Genomic DNA, 21,741 nt, shown 5'->3' with positions numbered 1-21,741 from the left:
CATTAATAGTTGCGAAATTGAAATGTATCTTGTAACAGAAGCCACGGATCTAACCGCATTGACGCTGTGTTAAACCCGCATCTATGATGCCAGCAAACTCAAACCCTAACTATCGGCTTCTTGTCCAATGACCAATCATCGAGTCCGCTTACACGTCGCCACGTCGCGTTAAAGGACTTTCAAGGAACCTACTTTGGGATCCTTTAAAGGATTATCTTCGTCACTGTGTTCAAAGTCATCTTCAGAAGCCACTATTCAAGTCAACCGATATTTGATGAATGTCTGTTCTAAAGTGCAGAACCTCAAAGAACCGTTTTCGCAGAGGCAGCAAAGTTTTTGTTGCATTCAGCGCTTCGATTTCTTTGAGGAAGCATCGATTAATAACGATTTATCGCGATGAGCCAATTTATTGGAATACATCGAAATTATGAAAAGTTTTTCATGTGTGTATCTGTATATGTATGTGAGAGTGTTGGATGTGTGCGTGTATATGTATATCGTTCTGTGGCGTCGAGTGCTTTCGCGAATGATTAATTATATCTGTGACACGAAGAAGTTTTGCTCAGACGCGCGATAATGGAAGCTAGACAAACGCTTTTGTTCGCGTGACAATGATGAAAAAGTTTAACTTTTGCACCACAAAAAGAAAGAAAGAGAGAAAAGAGATGTAAAAGAAACATTTCTCGGAATGCAATCGGTCGAAAAAGTTTACAAAGACATATAAAATAATAAAATAGAAAATAATTCAATAATTTAAAATTTCTCTCTTCCGGAAAAAAATGCATCAAATTTTGCAAGTAGATTAAATATGAAATTGCAAAGAGCGACGTAAATTCGCGCGGCGAGCTTGATTTTAATCAAGATTGAACGACCCACGAAAATTTGGATTCACGGAGAGGCAGGTGGCTTAATGTTTTGTATTACACTCCCTCCCCTCCCTCCATCTCACCCCGTGATGGATGCCACTCGTTAATTTTATAATTTTGCCAGTGAATGGCATGATACGTGAGGCAGGGTCGAATTTACTCAAGAGAAATGAGAGGAATAAAGACCAGAAAGAGAAAATGCGGAAAAGTATATATAAGAAAGAATGAAGAGAAAAAAAAAGAGCAGTAAGGAGAAGGGAAAATGAGAAATATGAAAGAAAATATGAAAAGAGAAAGTTAAAAAAGCGAGGATAATAAGAAGAGGAAAAAATGAAGGAAAAGTCGTAGAAAGGAAAGATGAAATGCAGGCGAGAGAGCGAGAAGGAAAGATAGGTAAGGAAGGTGAGAAAGGTCGCTGGATGATTGGCTACCCGAGCCACCCCCGGTCGCGAAGTACTAATATCAGGGTAGGTGGGATATACTCTTACAAATTGTCTGGCGGTGCGTCGGTGGGAGGGCGCGCGCAGAGGGGGATTTGTCTCCATTAAAGGGATTGAGGTTTTGTCGTACTCCACTTCCACACTCCGCTACCACTCTTTCTCTCTTCCCGCAGCAACGCCCAACTTGTATCTCGCGCCTGCACCCTCTATACCATTCCTTTTCCCGGCGTCCTCTCATGCCCTACCGTGCGCGCTCTCGTTGAAACGGTCACCAGATTGGAAGACGAATCTTTTGCCAGCAACAAGCTTCCCCGTAGCCCACATCCAGTTAGCGAGTACCCGAGTACTTTGCTTTTTGTTGAGTAGACGCAACCTAGTCAAACATACTGAGCTCCCACTAATGGTTACTTTACTTTCTCATCTTACAGTTTTTCCATCTCGCTCTTTGTAGCGCATAAGCTAGTGGAATGTTATACGATATGCCTCGAAAATGGTTTCATTACGGATGCCACGTATTGAAGTTGCAAAATTGTCTTGTATTAAAATTAAAGTATTTTTTGTTACAAATTATAATTTTGCTTCAAAACAAAAAAGAATATTTATCATATTTTCAATTAATTCATTAATTTTTTTAAAAAGTTAAACTATATTTAAAAAGATTAAACTTTAAAATAAAATTAAATTATAAGTACGATATGCATATTAAAAGTTTAAAAAATGCAGCAGGAAAATATGACTTCTTTTAGTAACTGTTTGTTAAAAAACAATTTCAAATTTGTTGAAGAATTTGTATTTGAATAAAAGATTTCTGAAAATACGTCTTGTATAAGAGGTCACAAGGGAGCACACTGTGGTTCGGCGGTTGTGTCGACTCGATAAAAAGAGAGAGAGGACTTTGACTCGATATTATTTTATCAGATAGTTTTCGTTCGAGATCCAGGCTGAGGAAAAGAATAGGGCACGTAAGAGCGGCTGATCGAGTTGATCTACTGTTTCTACCGCGAAATCGGGTCAACCCCATTTTCACGTGGAGATATCGCCTTTTTCTTTATTCAAGCGATACCGTTGCCATTCACGAGGAAGGAGATCTCGTAAAAAGTATTGAGAGAACGTATTGCTTATACTGGAATAATGTTATCGACCACAATAATCAATAACAACAAAACAAAATTGACTTGTTATTTTATCAGATACGTCTCAAAATAATTTCACTTTAAAAGACATTTCTCTATAGATTTTTTTATAATATTTTTATAACATTCAGTATATACACAATTGTAATTTTAGTAAATTTTATGTAGTGTCCGTCATAACATTTGACGGCATTTCTTTTTTAAATAATCCAGTACAATGCCTTAAAGTTTAATACACAAATTTAAATATATAAGAAAAGTGTCACAAAAATAGATATTTTATTATATCAGTATAATTTTATGCAATAAATTTAAAAACTAACATAACATGTTTCTAAAAATAAGTATAAAAAAAATATAGATTTTGCACAATGACAACACATATTTATCTACTATTATTTGTATAATTATCATGCTTATAGTGCGTATTTATATATCTACAAAACAGTAAATGATTATGATATAGTATTGCAAATTTCAATTCATTTCATATGCTTTTTTATCATGATTTCTCTTTATGGGAATAATACTATATCTCATTTGGCTCACGATCGCATTATTTCTAACGTGAAACCATTTTCAGCGATTCCTCGGCATCGAAGAAACGCGACGACGGCGCACAGCGACAGAAATACATATATCTGTCACTGTATGCGCCACATATCTGCGGTCTCTTCGAGCCGGAAGAATAAACGAAGCGATTCAATGCTTTGGGGGGTACGTTGGATTTTGTCGGATGGGCCGCTGCTTGTGTAGAAACGTTTGTATTTATATCTGATACATAGATAGTCGCACTTGACCAGGCGAAAAACGTGTGATAAATCGGCGCAATCCGTTACGCCGCTCACCGTTACAAGCGCGTTCTCATAAATTCAAAAGGAAGTCTTATTGCCCGGAAGATTCCTATGTACGTCATAATGGGAGATAATATTGGGATCCGTTCCAAGCCATTGTATCCAATGGTACTCCTTGTGTATCGAGCGAAACGTAGCGTGTGCGCGCACACCACGATCTTCATCGGAATATATTTGAATCGGTAAATAGAAAAAGGGGGGGCCCACACATATATACAGTCTCCCGAATCTTTATGTGAGAGAAAAGAAAAAGTCTCGACACAAGAAACTAAAAGAAATAGAAATGCGACTGATATGTTTTTGATATTATTGAAATGGTGATAAATTCATTTGCTTCCACTATCTTGAGATAAAGCTTTTCTCCCTTCACGGTACAATTTCTCCAGCAGAAAACTTTGCTATCTAGATCCAATATGAAGTTTTCTATCGAAAATTCTTCCTCTTCGCGGAATAACATTCAACAGACATTGATATAATTAATTTTTTTATAAAATATAAAATATTATGCTCTTTTTGCTCCTTCATAGAGGAAGCTTTGTTTTTGTGAAAAAATTTTTGTTTTCGATTTTGATGCCAATGTTTAGAATGTTCGAAAAGGTCGAAAAAACATATTTTTACAAAATGACGAGTATGTGTGTATGTATGTTTGTATGTACACCAAAGGACGTGGTTCGATTATCTGTCGTAAGCTTTAAGATAATGAGCTAAACTTTTTTATATGAATAAAGTATCATTCAAGGTTGGTCGGTATTGTACTTGGCTAGAATCGATAAAGGGGTTTATTTTTTATAAAATTTTAAATTCTCCAAAAAAAGGTATTCTAACTTCCGCAAATTTTGAAATATTTGTCTACATTTTTTTACATCAATAGAATATCATTAAATTATGATTGGTATTGATGACTAATATCATTCCGATTTGTAATTACGATTACTGATATTATAAAAAAAAAGAAATAAAATTATAAGGAAGTGCCATGTGCAAGTTTTTAGTTTGCACAATTTTTTACTTGTTTACATAATCATAAAAGTGAATGTATAATATTATTTTATTAAAAGCATATAATCTGATAAAAAGATATTTTACACAAAAGCAAACAATCTTAAGTATTTTAATACAAAATAGCAAAACTTTTAAAAATATTTATTGATGTTATCTTTAGTAATGTGTGTGTATGATAAAGTTTTGTAAAGGAATTATATCTATATTTCTATTGATATCTATAATTGTACCAAGTGCCAAGACGAAATTGGCAATCTACATGCAAATGCTAAGGATATCGTGTATGTAAAATCTATAGATTGCTGCAATGTATAATCAAATTGCCTTTTTAGCATATATCATGCAATGCAAAGCGACGTAGTGACTCTTGAGTCTTACTTTTTCTTCATATTCAGTACAATAAGATTCTAATTAAAAACAATCGTTCAATTTTGCTTATGTATCAGTTTTATATAAATATTTAGACAGAAGTTAAACAACGACGAGAATGTTTCCACGAATCGCTACCAAGATGATACTATTCTTCGTTAAACATGCGTAATGGTCGGAACTATATGGCATTCTGCCGTAGCTGGATATCTCGAAGTCTCGAAGGTAGTCGACACCTGCCATGGTTAGATAAGCTCCGTGCAAATTTACCCGGCTTACTTTCAGAATCAGCCGAAATACGGTTACATTGCACTCCAACTACATCTCTCTCTCTCTCTCTCTCTCTCTCTCTCTCTCTCCCTCCCTTTTATTTCCTGTCTGCCCTCGCAGGAGCGCTCAAATATTTGCGCAATCGATGGCAGTTTTGCTGCGGTGTAATGGCAAGAGAAGCGAGAAGTACCTGCGGCTCTATATTCGAGAACAAAAGGAGGAAGTTGGAAAGAGAAGCGGAACTGCGGAAGGTAGGGAGGAGAAGGTGAACGAAGGTGAAGAGCGTAACGAAAGTTGAGGTGTAAGAAGAAAGAGGAGAAAAGTACAAACGCAAGGCAAGAAGAAATGAGACTTTCGACGAGAATTCGAGAAATTAAACTTTGCAACGCGGCTTCTTGTAATCCTGGCTGGCAGCCAAGATTTTCGCAATGTCGGGTTTATTGCCAGATACAAATTCTCGCGTTGAGCAGATCTGAAGTAACAAGAAAATTGTTATTATATTATATTTGGTGTAGAGATTGCCAAATGTGATTTGCAAAATATTGTGGCCATCTTGAAGATATTATAAAAGTCTTTTTTTTGTCAACGAAAATATTTTCACGACTAATATTATAAAAAAAACACGAATATTATTGCATGTATTTCAAAATTTAACTGTTAAAAAAAATATATATATATATAAATGTCTCACTTAAAAGTTTTTGCTTAAAAATTGTAGTTTTGTATATTGTAAATTGAGAAAACGTTAATTGATGAATGAAAATTAAGAAAAAAGAAATGCTTCAGCCACTTTTATGCAATCTCTAAATTATAACGTACGTATGATAGCAATTGAAATGGCTAAATTGAAATAAAGTATCTAATTTGATAGATGATTTTCTAATTTTATGAAGATTTCAGGAAACGTTAACTGTTAACAACGTAGACGTTTATCAATGAAATTTTGAAACTGTGCCCGATAGCGGCCGATGCCATGAGTTCCACAAGATTACTGGGATCAGAAGCCGTTTAGTCGTAACTCTGACGAGACTTTAACTGGCTTTAGTCAAAGTCGCGTAATTCCCTACGACGAAAATGTAACGAGTTCGCGGCAGTAGGATTCCAACGACGACGAGATCGTGGGGGAGAAATGCCCTTGTCGTCGGGAAAAAACTCAAAAAGTAAAAGTCCCAAATCCTGTACGCAACTTTAAATTAAAGCATTTCGTTTTGTCCGCCTTTCGCGTTTTTATCATCCCGCTAGTTGGTATTTTTGTGATCCCCGGGGAGAAAATGAAAGGAAAGAAAAGACGAGATGTTTAAAACGCTTGTAACAACTTCCACTTTCCTCTAAAGGATATAAACAGTTCAAATAAAATGAGGATTTCTCAATTTTCACTGAAGAAAATTAACATCATTTTGCAATATGATATAAAATTTGTCATTATATCCTCGCTAAAGAAAATTTAATCTTAATGTTAATAAAAATTAATGAAAAATCATTTAAAAATACTTGTATAAAATTGTGAAATGTGTCTTTCTTATCATAAAAACGGAATTTAAATAATAAATACAATTTTTAACAATTTTTGAACATGGAAATGATGCATTTTGACAAATATCGAGATCATTAAACTTTTACGATTGAAGCATTCCAGACTAACAGATTGCTGTAAATCCGCCTGATTCAAGTGTTAAAAAATGATGAGAGCATCCTAGACATTCAAAACACGTCACGACGATTAATCCGCGCGAGATGTACCAGCCGTCTTTGTATTTACACGCATTTGCAGCATGGATGGAATCCTGAGTGGGATCCAGCTGGTGGGATGAACAAAGGGCAGAAGGCGTCATTAAGGCTGAGTGATCAACGAGCGGGCGTCGGAAATACTAAGCAAGTGCCGTTTGCCGACTGGAAGCACGTGCCAGTTCTTGGCGCGGGAGCAGTTTGCCAATTAATTAAAGCTGTTTCCGGTGGTGTCATCAGTAGGTATCGCCGATCCGCCGCCGCAATTAATTTCGGTACCGCGAATTTGTGGACGAAGAGGGAGTGAAATGCAACGAGGATTAAGTTGCATCATTCGTTACAGATTTTACTTATTTGTATTTGCGTCACGCATTGCAAAATAGAATTAAATTGCATTATTAAAGATGAGTTCACTTGGATAAAAGAAGGTGGTGGAAGAAACAAAGATTTTGAAACTGTTTATAGAATCGAGAAAGTTGTGCTAATAAAGATTTCGCAAATGTGTGTGTTGGACGTTGAAAGTCTAACAAATTATTTTCACGAGTAATGAATAACGCAAAATTACAATTTTTTATATGCCAAACTTCTGCTAAAGTTGATTTAAAGACATCTATTTATTTTAAAATTAAAAATAACTCAAAATAAAAATAATTATATATTTATTGTAAAAAATGCATTTAAAATGTTAAAAATGATGCCATATTTTCGCATCTTGAAATCTATGTGCAATTACCTAAAACTTTTTTGACTTGCAAAAAGATATGGCATACTTAGTTATCAGCTCGACAGCAGAGTCAGTCGTTATGGGACTTCAAAAATTTATCTGTCTTCGAAAAGTCCACTACTCTCTTGCGAAAAGAGAGAAACCAAGAACTACCTTGAATCCGGCTTGCACATGTTGGAACACAAGCTTGCTAGGAAGCAGCTTTGCGATACTTCTGCGCCAGAGTTTCGTTTAAAGTTTCTCCTGTAATCCTGAAGTGCACGGTCTACGACGTCTTTGGCGTTCTTCACGATTTCGGTAGCCTTTGGGAGAGCCAGAAGGTCGAAAGACAAAGAGACACGAAAAAATAACCGTTAGGAAAATAAAGAACTATCACGAAACTGTTTAAAAGATATTTTTAATTTATGTTTTTTGCTAAAATAAACTAAACGAAATTAAAAGAAATTTATTAATCTTCAAAATTAGATATTAAATTAATGTATTTAGATTATTTATTATTTTTATCTACTTTAAATATGCTAACATCATCAAGAAAATAATGAATTAAAGAATAAAAAGTTTATATAATTCCTATATATATATTTTCAACAACTATAGAAAAATTAAATTAATAAAAGAAAAATGTAAAAAAAAAATCAAAACAAATATGTAGCGCACATATTCAGATTATTACTATACATTTCAATTTAACATAAATTGTGCATATTCTTAGGTTAAAAAAATCTAAATAGCATCTATCAAAATACTATAAGAAAAGCAATTGATTATTAGTACGAGAGATGGTAATACGCGGTTCTTTAAGAAGGATATCGATCTTTCGAGAGTTTTCAGACACTAAATATGACTGATAAATAGTAGTGTCGATCTCTATAGCGATCTAAGTTCGCCTTTCTTCAATGTGAAAGAGCAAAGTGACGCAAACATGGCACAACTTAAGGACGATTAATAGGGCTGCGTGATTAATAGCGGGGTGTATTTCTGAGCATAACGAGCGGGGATGGAGCGGGGAAAGAGAGGGGAAGGGAAGGAAGGAAGGAAGGAAGGAGGAAAGGGAAGAGATCGATTCGCTTTCTTGTGTAGGGCGAACACGAAATTTCCGAGCGATTCGCATGCAAAGTATCCCGGGGTGCGAAAAGATTTTCGAACGGAAATGCGAGAGACACGCTCGTCTTGCAACGATACCGTATATATCTTCGCAGACGGCGAGTAACGGCAAGCTCGTCGAAGAGAAATTCGCAATCGACGCGGGGAAACATCGCCACGCGCGCGCGAGAGCTCTGTTAATTTAACTAAAACATTTCCCGACGTCTTTTCGTCTGGCGGAAGGCAACGGAATTTCACGCGGAAAATCCTGCGACGCGGCATCTCCTCTCTGTTTGCAGAGAAACACCGTTGTCGTCGTTCTCGTTCCCGTATTGCGTCTCACAAAGTAACGAAGTATCGAATTCCACTACTTTGCGACAAGAAGCGGCGCAGTCGGACACTTTCGGGATTCCGATATATTGGCTACGATGGCAATCTCGAAGGTCTTCATTGCGAACACGATTCCGCACTTGTTTTAATCGGGCATGAAAGGAGTTTGCTACGAGTTTGCTGTCTCTTATTGACCCATCAAATTGAACATTCCATGAGTTGTTCGTTTTAGTGGTATATTAATTTAGAAGTAGATGACTTCATCATTTAATCTCTTTCTCATGTTTCGAGAGTGAACATATGACTGAAAATATAATATATATATAATATGATATATGTAATACATATAATAAGTTACTATACATATAATATTCGAATTAATTACAACAACCTTCATAAAGTCACTTTATGTGTGGATACAAATTCATGAATCTAAAGAATAATTTCAAAATTTTAAATTAGAACTAAAATCAATATTATTTGTATATATTACATGGCCGTTAAATATATAAGTAATATATACATATATTTGAAATAATTTATATTGTTCAAAAATAATTTGAAAATTGAAGAATTGAAATGTGTGTGTGTGTGTGTGTGTGTGTGTATATGTGTGCGAAAAATCCTATTAGTCGTAAAGCACTTTTATTCCACTCGATAGATCGCTGTGAATAAAGTAGCCATGAAGTAAGTAAAAGCAAGTCGAGAAAAAGTACTTCGAGAAAGAACTTTCACTGGCATTTTTAAAGCACAGTTTTGCTTAAAGGCTGTAGAGTTGTAAACAATACAGCTTATATAAACCTTGAATTTTTTGAGAAAGAGACTTCTTTTTCCAATTATGAAATACATTGATATGCGACAAAAACAGAACAATCATAGCGTTCAATAGTGCGATTAAAATATCGATTATTGTACTTCCGTGTACCTAGGATGTAACTTAATTAATCAAGAATGCAAAAAAATAATATTTTTAATTACATTACGCTGTATATTATGCATGCTTCCTGTATTTTACTTTAATTAAAAAATACTTCTCGTCAAATAAAATTATATTAAATCTGATTTTATGTAGGAAGCATTTAAAATTAAATGGGAAATGGATTATAGTATCGTAATCACCAATGGAATGGTCGGAAAATTTTTTTTCATGATGTGGCATTACGCGGGTACCTCTGTGAATAATTTAAAGTTTAAATTTATTCTCGTGTAAATCAAACATACGCCACAGGTACTCTTTGTTAATTTTTAGTAGAGCTTACTCCAAGCTCAGTTCCGCGGCTTAATTAATATAAAATTTCTGGAAATTTCAACGCGTTTTATTTCCACCGGTGAGATAAAGCGCCTCGATGTATTGTGGAATTTACCTTCTGTTTCGCTATTTAGTCAGCATCAGACGAGCAAGCTCGCTATGTCGAGCGCATTATTCCGGCGCGTGCTTTTTATTTAAGTAATATAATTTAAACCGATAGTGCTCGCCGCTTTGAGATGAGAGTCTACAAAATGTCTGACATCGTTCAGTAAGCTACTAAGCTTTCGGAAAATTTGATAATTGATCGTCTCTTCTTAAAAAATCCTAAGTAAAACTAACTACTTCGCGAGAAAAGAAACGAAAAAGTTGTTTAGTACAATTATTATCAGCTAGAAATTTATTGGAAAGCGATAATTAGCCTATTTTATGGTGAAATTGAAACTCCACGTTGACAGGGATTTCGAATCTAAAATGCGGTGCATTAAACAAACGACCCGCGAGCGGGACATTAATTCACCATTACGTCATGGTAATCAAGTTAAATTTTCACAATGGGGAACGAATTTCATCCCAGTTGTACTGCCTGCCGCCATCAATTTTGCAGGTGCGCATGACGTTTACAATTCGCCCATATTAATTATTCCGGAAGTTCTCAGAATCCCAACGTTTCACGCCTTCCGACTCCAGATAGTGCATCGCGTACATTTTACACATAGATCTACTCATCTACTGGAGATTTTGAAGCCTGTTGCGTCAAGAAAATTTGTTTAAACCACTAAGAATTGTAAAATTATATATATATATATATATATATATATATATATATATATATAGCGTTCGTCTATCTGAATATTTTCTATTAATATTATGAATATTTTCATACACTGAATATTTTCTATTAAAAATTTCTGAAAAATATTTTCTAACAGTTCTCAGAAACATATTATTAATTTTATAGCAAAAGAAATAAAATAGATTTTTAAGAAGTAGGATTAAAAATTATATTAAAATTTTTCTTCTTTTCATATATATTAACCGTAAATTATTTCAAGAATAACCGCGAAAAACTTTGCGCATTATATGAAAGGTAATATTTGTTTATCTTTCAATTAAGAAAGTAATTCGTTTTTTTAAATCTTCCATTACATCTATTCGCGACAATAAAATTTTAATGTATTATTACAATCCCCCTCTAGCTTTACTGTCATTGCTATGGCGAAACAATATTTGATAATGGAATATTTCTGAAAATTTTTCTTCTCGTTATTTCAGGATATACTTTTATGGTGAATGTATATGAAGGTAATTACGATGGGCAATATGGGTAAGTTTTCGTATATGTAGAAATTGATATCCCTAGACATACACATACATATCAGACAATCGTATAATCACGCGACGCCTTCTACACCGGCCACAAACTTAAAATCATTTGTGCAGCGAAAATATTTGCGCAAACTTTCGCCGATGTGTATGACGTTAAAGGTCGTTACTAACGAGTACGTGCATCTTTTAGTGACAGTCGTGTTACAAGCACGTCTGCATTCGGACGTGAAGTCTCGCGAGGATTGCTTTCGCGCTCCCTATCTCCCCTTTTCTCTTCTGCCGATCGATATATGTATAAGAAAGACTCGTAACAATGACCATCCTAAATTTTAATGTTGACTTATATGTATGCTCTATTTTCTCTTTATTATATAGATACATAAAAAATTTAAATTTTAACTGATCAATTATCATAGCTTTACGTTAAATTTGCATAATAATTTTGCATAAAAATAATTCCTTTTTAATACTTCTTTTCTTATTATATTATAGTTGGAGATCTCAATTAAATTATATAACTAAGATCTCCAAAAAATGATTTATTTTACGCTCTAGAATGTCCATATGTATCTAAACGTCTTTTTTTCCTTATATGTTTATTCATTTAATTTATTTACTTTACTTACCTATTTACTTAATTCTAATTTCAATTTTCTATATAATATGCTTATTCGTCTTTCTTAAAAATTTTATTAAGCAAAGATTGAAAACGATTAAAATCATACAAAACTATTTGATTATTATGCTTCATTTGATTTTCAAGTAGATCGAAATTCTGAAAGGGCCAAATTATCCAGAATAATAACAGAATTTCAGCACGTTCTGATACAATCCTGCGTCAGTAATAGCAAAGCGCTGCAACGTCAAGTATATTGAGAATTCAATTAAATCGAAAACGTTGGATCGGTTTAATCGTAATAGCCGAAAATATGGTTTTGGGTGAATTAATTCAATCAATGGACTTATTGGCATAATTTCACCTCAAGAATCATTTTTAAAAACTAGATGGTATTCCGATTATTTGTTAATTGAGTAGTGTTAATATGTTACAATCAGTCTACTTTACGCTGTGCGATCTCTTTATGACATATTCTACGATATTTTATCGTAATTATTGTATCGCATCGCAATTAGCGGAAATTGAAGATAATAATGTACAAAATATCCGTTCATACGGACATGAAGAATAAAATACATTCAATTTTTCGAGCAATTTTTATCTGATATCATAAAAGCCAAATGTTGAAGTTAATCTCGATCTACAGCCATATCTCAACGTTTTATCGTTTTCCCTGGCGTTGTATATGCATTATTTTTTATACCAAAAGTGTAAAATTATATGCAATATGCTTTCTCTCGTTTTTCATTAACTGCGAAATTTTGTTGCATCTGAATGATTTTAAACATGCATCGCAAGCGGCTGGAAAAATTGTTGAGTTACTTACCTCTATGGCTGCCGGTGATTTTGTCCCGCAGAATATTTATCTGATGCACTCGACCATATTCTTCAAACATCGTCCTCAGGTCATTCTCGTCCATGTCGTGAGGTACTTGCCCCACAAACATCTTTATGTTATCCGGATCCGGTTGCTCCACACTGTTGTTGTTCATTATGCTGTAATGTGAAAAGGAAGTTTATGCGGTATGTGCAGCGTATTAAATATGCGTGGCTGGAGAAAAACAACGTGCCGTTATTAATACGTTAACAGTTCAAAGACTCCTGTGCACTTTATCAGTTCAGATTTATCTCGTGGCCGCCTGGTAATACAACAAGTGATTTGTCTCTCAAGCGGTTTTTCTTTCCAAATATAAATAATATTAGAAATTATAAATAAATTAAATAATAATAATATTATTATATAAATAATATTCGCGATACAATTTTTCATGTTTGTTCATTTAAAGATTTTTTTAGACATTAAAGATGCGCAAATAATTTTACCAAATAATTATAAATAAAAGCCTTTGATAATTTTCTAAAATAAAATTAACATTATAAGCTTTTAATTTTTAATACCTAAAGATTATATGTGTTTACTCAATAATGTTTATAAAAGGATAAATTGACGAATAAAACTGTTTCCCACACCGGCTCATTCAATCGAATATTTTGCAACCTAAAACTCAATCGACTATTTTGATTGGACGCGTTGGAAAGCGCGAAATATTCTCACGGGCATCACACTCGTTAAACGAGCGATTAAAATATTAAGCATTTTATCTGTGCAAAGTGAAGTAGAGGGTGATTTTATTGCGGCGATATATGGCTGCGGATGGCCACAAAGTGAGTTAGAAGTTATCGTATCGAGAATGGAAAAATATTCGGCCGAATATTTTATAGACATATTCGCTATGAATATGATTTATTTTATACACAGGATATGCTATCGTTATTGAATATCGCTGCAGGCTGTAGGTTGACAAATTTGAAGTCGATTTGTCGTTACTGTCGAAAATTTTATGGAAATCCATCATCGCTCCAGCAATTTTTCAACTTTCCATTTTCAATATTTTGGCAATTAAATGTCAAAAGCACAAATTTTTTGTTAAAGTAGCTCATCGAGAAGAAATCTCTTCGCAATATGCGAGCATTTATTTTTAAAATCAAACGGAATCCAAATTGATGCGTGAAAGAAGATGCGAGAGACTTGTGTAACGATCTGTACACGTACGTGTTTTGTACGTACATGTATTTAGTCCGTGCGCTTTTCGACGGAATTTTTCGCAGAGAGCTCGCTCTCTCCGGCCGAATGGCGGGATTAACGCTGCATTTTGCGCAGCGCGGACTGTATGCGACGTATGTATGTCGCCATGGATATTTTAGCACATACAGCTATGTGCGCGCTGTTCACGTTGAAAAGACTACGTTGTTTGGCTACCCTAGAGTACATATTTGAACGTGCACGGGCTCGTTCGCTTTCGAAACTTACGGAGCTTTTCGCCGCCACGCAGTAATTTCGTGCGGATTATGCGTGTTGAGGTCCTTCCCGCGGGACTTTGTCGCGTCCCTCTCGATCGTGTCACGTGGACTCATCTGAAGCCGAATTCATCATCCGCTCCTACCACGAACTTTCTTCTAATTTCGTTTCTCGCGTGGATCGGCCAATATTTTCACTCTTCCCGATTGATTAAAATCTGATACTCGAGTCAATATTTTTCATCTCCCGTCACAATGTTTTCGTTTCTCTCCACGAAAACATACATTACGTCCGACTTTAATTCACATTATTTCCGTGATTATTCTCACAAACACATGTTCATGCTATTTACTTAGCGATTAAATAGAAAGTTTGAATAACTGACTTTGATTTTGATTCGAAGTGAATTGATGCACGTACTTAACTATAATTTAAACGGAAGTTTGTGATGGATGCAAACTTTTGCTAATTATTTAAAAACTAGCGTCATCAAATACAAAGAGTAAATTACTATATAATAAAATATTTATTTGCTAATATACTAAATAGATAAGGAATACGCGCGTAGATAAATTCTCTCGTTTTTAAATTGCACGTTTGTTTAAATATTTTTTTACATATCAATTTAATTATTAATTTAAACTGGTATATATAATAATTCGCGCTTGTTTTATTATTTTAAAAAGGATTTTCCAATTATTTAATTTATTTAACATATAAAATGTACGCTACGATGACAGTGAATATGTGCAAGTACAAGAATGTGAAACATTTATATATATCGCATCGGGTATGCAAATAAGTTTTGCATATAAAGACAAAGTTGCGAGCACACTGTTGGATCACTAATCGAAAAATTCTCGTTTGAAGTTACGTCCCCGAACGCGATATTCTGGAAGCAAAGAGCTTCGTCTCGAGCGGACGACGCTTCCGCTTTTTCGTACTTGCATGTATACCGGATGCATGTCACGGCGCTTTAGTGGGCGCTTAGCCGCCTCGCGTGAGTTATACTCATCGTAGAATGTAGCTGGTTGCATGAGCGGAAAGAGCATTAGCGTTTCATACTGTTAAGGAGAGAAATAGAGAAAGATGTGACAGTTTGTTGCACCGTAAAATCGTTTACATAAAGTTTGCCGGTTGAAATAACGACCCGATGCGCGTCGGTTTGCCACGACTTCGCCAGGCCCTATTCTCCTACATCTTCCGTTCCTCTCTCTCTCTCTCTCTTTCCCTTGCGCCGTTATAAATCACCAAACTTTAATAGTCATCGTTCGCGATACGCCTCACGGACCGGAAAGTTCCCTAATCGATCACACGGTGGTATGCGCGAAGTGGTTAATTACATACGACCTTGAAATAATCGTGACCACCATGATGACGCTTGGTCGTTTCGACTCGTGTATCGCCGATCTACCTCCCGGTTAGAAAATTTGCCGACCTATCGATCGCGGAGGGCGGCAAGATGGAAGGAGAAAAACATTCACCGTTTGCGGTATAAAACGAAGTTTACACAAAGCCGGATTGGCCGGCCGTACGAAATAAGGTAAATAAGGAAATTTCGGAATGGTATTCCCTTCGCCATGGAGAGGAAGGCTTTTGCGATCCCGGTGGCTGGGACGCGCGATGGAGAGAGAAAAAGAGTTCGGGAATTTCGCGAAACGATAGGAGAAAGTTAATATTAGTCGGCGCGGTTTAAAGCGATTTTCCGGCCGAGCGGCCACTCTCATCTCGTTCCATGGAGTGCGAGTGGAGATCCTGAGGAGAGTAGGAAGTAAAGGAGAGGGTGTCTACTACTGTAGAGAACTCTCCAGGGAGCTGCATCTCTCCCGCCGTCTTGTCTATCCCCTTTCTCGAACAAAGACGAGAGTGGGTTAACTAATCAAAGAAGCGACTAGGTTAACTAAACGAGAAGGTCTATCCTGGCGATTCGCTTCCTCGGGATTGGTCACGTGCCAGGATCCACGTGATGGCTCTTCGATTGGATTAATCGAGATTTATCGCAAAATACCGGAAGAGAATTATGAGAAGCTCTAACCGAACTACGTGGACGCATACACTTGTATTCGTCGTTAATTTCATGTAATTAAAATGATATATTATTAACGAGAGTGATAATGATATAAGTAATCAATTAAATGGCCGTTCAATAAATCGTTTGACCTCAAGTGGCGAAAAGTTAGTCGGAGAAAGTTAGTTTCTGGTTGCGATGATCATGAAGCGTAAAGCTGACGATGAATCTTCATGTGAACGCGTTAGTAATTAAAACATATTTCACTACAAAACAGGGACAATAAATAATTACAAATTTTCATATAATGATGCTGAATTTTCATTATACGACGTAACTAATTATGAGAACACGCGCGACATTTCATTTACAACAGCGAACTATAAATTAGAGAATGCCTCAGTTTAATATCCAACTAGTCTCATAGGAGTTCTTCAGTTACAGCCACGAGACTAAAAGCTGTAGAAGCAAATTTAATAAATTGTGTTGAAAAATAATCAGCGCGTTTGCAAATTTCAAGAGAATGCATCTTGTAAATGCTTTATTAATAAAATTAATTTCAAAATTTCTAATTTAGTATTTCACGCGCTCATTTTCAGAAATTATAATTTCTGATAAAGATTTGTAAGTGAATTTTTCTCTCCATTGTCTTTTAGATTTATGTGATAGACAACTTTTAACTTTAATTTTTTACGTTAAATATTAAAGCAATCAATTTCTTTAAAATACGTGTTGCAATATTTTAATCTTTCACGGAAAAAAATGAGTGGTATTTTCGCCGTAGCTTTGTGAAATCGCGTCACTGCGGATACTTCTGGTGATGCCGGCGTGATTTGTGTATACCGCAAATTGACCCTTGGTTACGAGCAAGGACAACCAGCAACTCGTAATCCTGCATCGACGTTACCGTGACAGTAACGGCTATTACGTATTTCCGGCGTCCAGGGGCGTTCGCTCAATTATCAGACCACCGCGTGGATTAGTACCGGTGAATGTACATGTGTCGCGATCGGTATCTTATCTCTGTAATAGGGAATACTGCTCCTTCCTTGTCGGGTTGCGCAATGGAGTGCAAAGATAGGACAGGGCAGAGATGGTATCCTATCACGAGAATGAGGAAAGGAAGTAAAGAATTTTTTGACCTGATAAGATAAGAATTCAAAAGGCGCACTCACGATTCACGATACGTTTTGCCATTCTTTCTTTCTGTAACCATATATATATATATATATATATATATATATATATATATATATATATATATATATATATATATCTTTAGTTTTTTATTTATCAGTCAAGATTTATCAATGTACAATGTTTAAATTAACAAAAAAAACTGATAATTTTAAAGTTACTTATATGATTAAAAGAGAATAATGAAAGATGTTGAAGCTTTGTTATTTTCTTTTTCACTTTTAAAATTTGAATATTTTCAAAAAAATATTCAAATTTCTCTTTTATCATTTAAAATTAATAGTATAACAAGATTAAAAAAGTAACTTTTGTTAATTTTATCAAAAACAATGTACAAAAATAATATTCTAAATTTTATTTGCCAATATTGTATTCTCTATCTCATGTACAATGACATATAAAGATCATATATTGTTAAATAGTTTCAAGTCGGCAGTATCAATTTTAGAAAATATTAGGAATATTATAGGTCATAAGCAGCTAAGATAGAGAAGCCGCAAAGCGGAATGTAAGAAACTATTCATGTATAGATGCAACATTCCTTTTAAGGAACCACTATTCACCATCTTCAGAAAGATGAATGATGACTATACAACGAACCATAAATCATACAGTATAATCGACGCCTCAGCGATTCCATTTGTTACAAACAAGCATCAAAGATATTACGTATAGAATCGATAGATATTAATGGAGAAACACATTGCAATTCAAAGTCAGCATTTTCGGTGATTCGCGCGGAGGTAAAAAATAGTGCTTAATACAGCGTAGTCCTCGATAACAGTTAACAATCACGTTAAATATAACGTACGTCGAGATAAAGAGCGATTCGAAGAGTTATCTCTGCGAGTTGTTCATTATGAAAAAAAATCACTTCACTTCCGCTGACCAAATCGCTCGTAACGCATCATCATAATTGACCTTCCCCCTCAACCCCCCCCCCCCCCTCGCCCTTTCTCATTTTTTTCCTTTGTGTTCCGACGTGCAATTTAGCTGAAGTAATATACCGTCAAGACGTGTCTTTACACATCACTAATAGCACGAGAGGGAAACAAGCGGAGCACTCGACGTAATATAGCCGTCAACGTAAATGAATATCGAGTACAGGGTCCGTCACGGCAACGACCTCTCTTTTTCTCGGTTAATTAATTGAGTCGATGCCGATCGAAGGAAGGATATTTGATAGCCGTCTCTTTATCGACGCGTACACAGCAATGTTTTATCAAACATCGTAATGTACAAAGATTATGCATACAGATTTTATGTTAATGCTAGTGTATTATGTTTATGCACACACACACACACACACACACACACACACACACACACGCACATATATATATGTACATACATGTATATGTATGTAACTTGAAAAATTTATTTTTGTAATTAATGTAGAGAAATACATAAAAAAAATTAATTACATAAATTATTGTTTACAAAATAATTGTGATTTCATATTAAAATATTTATAATTATGAATAACGATAAAATGATAAATGCTCGTTGCATTATAAATTTTCGAACGTTTATGTTATAACATTCGAAATAAATCGTTTATTACATATTAAATTCAGTTTTCAAATGATAATTCACTAGATTATGACTATAATGTGACAGCTGTTAAACAATTATCTATAAAGAGAAGTAATACAAAATTTATTAATTTGATATCAGCTTTGCGATGTGAATAATGTTTGCGATGTTGAGTTTAATATTTATTGCAGTATAAATTTAATATCACCGTGTCTATTTTTCATAAAAGGTAATTAGATTGCTATCTGATATTTCTAAGAACAAGACAATCTCAATAGAAACACGTCATTATTGAGCGCACGATGAAGGTAAATTGAGGATGGCCGTTATTGGCATCCGCTAAGGTGCCTGAAAAATGGCGAAAAGACGCAAAGTTAAAGATATCAAGAAGAGCGTCGTCCTTTGCCACTCGTTCGGATAATGTATGTGGCGATTCCGCGAAGTTACAGGCTCTGGCGAACAATGGTCTCCGAGAGTTTCGCTCCGTGGCTCACGAGGCCCCCTCCCCCTCCTCCCCACGCCCCGCTTTTGCAACTTCGCCGATATTTCAAGGGTCGTAGGGCTGAATTCTCCGGCGGTGTTACATCACTACGGACGACCTTGTAACGCTATCCCGGCTACCAACGGTTTAACTGTCTCCCTAAGATCGAGTGTATTGGAATCGTCTAAAGGAAGATGCACTGCGCCGTTTCTATGGACGAACCATCAACTTGCGGTCGTAAATTCCCGAGCCATACATATATTTTTCAGTCCAGCACGCCACATTCTACTTTTTATTTCTTTAATTATTCGTTTAATCTATATATAGAATATAAAAAAGGCAGTGTTATTTATTACTATATATATGTACATATTTTGAATAATTTATCAACTGAATAGCTCGCGTGTGAATGCATTTTTCAATGGAATTATTATTGATGCTAAAAAAAAGTTATACAGCGCATAATACCTCCAAGGATTTTTTCTATTATTCATAAAGTCTGTAATAAATTTTTTTGTACGCGCGCGCCAGAATTATGTAGTAATACTTTTTTTCGATACATCATTATATATATGCATAACGCTGTACCATGCAATCAAATTTAACAAAATTAATTTACATATTTATAGGCAAAACAATTTTCACACAATATAATGTATTTATGAATATATTTTTAATTCTCTCTCATGGGGCTGCGCGCATGTTGTCAACAGCTGTCCGTTATGTATAATTTATATTTTATCAAAGTACAGAGAAAGAGAGAGAGAGAGAGAGAGAGAGAGAGAGAGAGAGAGAAAGACCGTGTATGTGTTAAAATTAACATTAATTTTGCGTGATCATATTGTTTGACATAATAATATACTGTAATTAAGCAATTAATAAATAAATATTTGGGTTTTAAATACATTTGCAAAAAGATAATATAATTATAAAACATAAGTTTTACATATATACCGTTATAAACTTTGAATATTTACATCAAACATAACTTTACATTCGAAATTATTTTAACCCTATATAAATTAATATTTGCATTAATAAAAATTATTAAGCTTTGTAAAATAAAATTTAAATTCATTATTTTTTAAATATAGTATAATTATTTTTATTATTCAGTTAAATGGAAAAATAATTAAAAAAATTTTTAAATAATTATTAAAAAATAATTAAATTATTATTAAATTTAATTAAATTATTAAATTATTATTAAATTATTGAAAATAGCACGTCTCAAAGATGCTGAATGAATAAATTAATTTTTTTACTACATATTTCATTACATCTTACTTTTATATTACATAAATTATTCGAAATTATTACAGTCCTCATTTATTTTTGTCATATACAGAGAATGTTATCCAAACATGATTTTCAAAGAATTTTAATGAAAGTTTGCTCGGACATATCCAAATATGATCCAGTTCTGTGTAAATGAAAGTGACCGAGAATAAAGGATGTATGCGGAACGGACGTAATCCAGTTTATCGGGCAGACTAATTAGAGGGCGAGGATGCGGCAAATGGACCCTGAGGGATGGCCGAAGGGCAGAGATCGACTGCTGACTGACGTTCTCGTCCTTCGAGTGTTCTAATTGGCGTAAGCGTTCAGAGATCGGACGCTCGCTCGTACGCGATATTGCCGCTAATTGAGACGCCGTTATTTTGGCCAAATTCATGATAAACGGGGAATAAAACGCGCCGTACAATTTATATAAGGGTAAAAAATTCATTCCGCATAAATCAATCTTCTACATTTCGCACCCGCGACTCCCGAGACACGACACGGCGTCGAGAATATAAATTTATCGGTAATGTTATATTTATTTTTATTATCGTTCACGGTGAATGTATTGTATCAGCGATAACGAAACGAAGCCGAAAAGGTAAGGGGAGCGGGTGGGGCGTCGCGAAGGCAAAATATCGCTCTGCCTTTGGAATTTAACGAGGGACAAAGGTATCGCTCGACCTCCGACGTTCCGATGGGAAAGCGCCGGGACTCAAGCACCCTCAGACGGGTCCGTCAATTTCCGCGCTCGTTAGGTGGGTATTTATTCTCGCTCCTTCTACCCGTCATGTACCTTATATACCGTGCCCTTTCACCGCGCTCCACCGATTGATTTTAATTATTTTTCCGTCTCTCAACACGCGCCCACGGGCTTCCGGCATGCTCGCGCGATTTGCTCAGCCGACGTGATTAATTTTAAAAATTGCATGATATATTAAAATCTTCG

General features: G+C 35.0%; 1 protein-coding gene across 22 annotated transcripts in view; it reads right to left on the bottom strand.

The window, feature by feature from the left end:
• Positions 1-21,741, bottom strand: part of LOC126858910 (CUGBP Elav-like family member 2) — a 507,709-nt gene that overhangs the window by 140,247 nt on the left and 345,721 nt on the right. For all 22 annotated transcript variants that reach the window (XM_050609620.1, XM_050609624.1, XM_050609617.1 and 19 more), the window contains one exon: positions 12,817-12,986. In XM_050609620.1, the coding sequence (XP_050465577.1) occupies positions 12,817-12,986 (170 nt within the window). The remainder of the gene's footprint in view (positions 1-12,816; positions 12,987-21,741) is intronic.

The sequence above is a fragment of the Cataglyphis hispanica genome, chromosome 2, assembly GCF_021464435.1.
Source record: "Cataglyphis hispanica isolate Lineage 1 chromosome 2, ULB_Chis1_1.0, whole genome shotgun sequence".
Lineage (NCBI taxonomy): Eukaryota > Metazoa > Arthropoda > Insecta > Hymenoptera > Formicidae > Cataglyphis > Cataglyphis hispanica.
The sequence above is the reverse complement of the archived record's forward strand: the minus strand, read 5'-3'. Positions and strand labels throughout refer to the sequence as shown.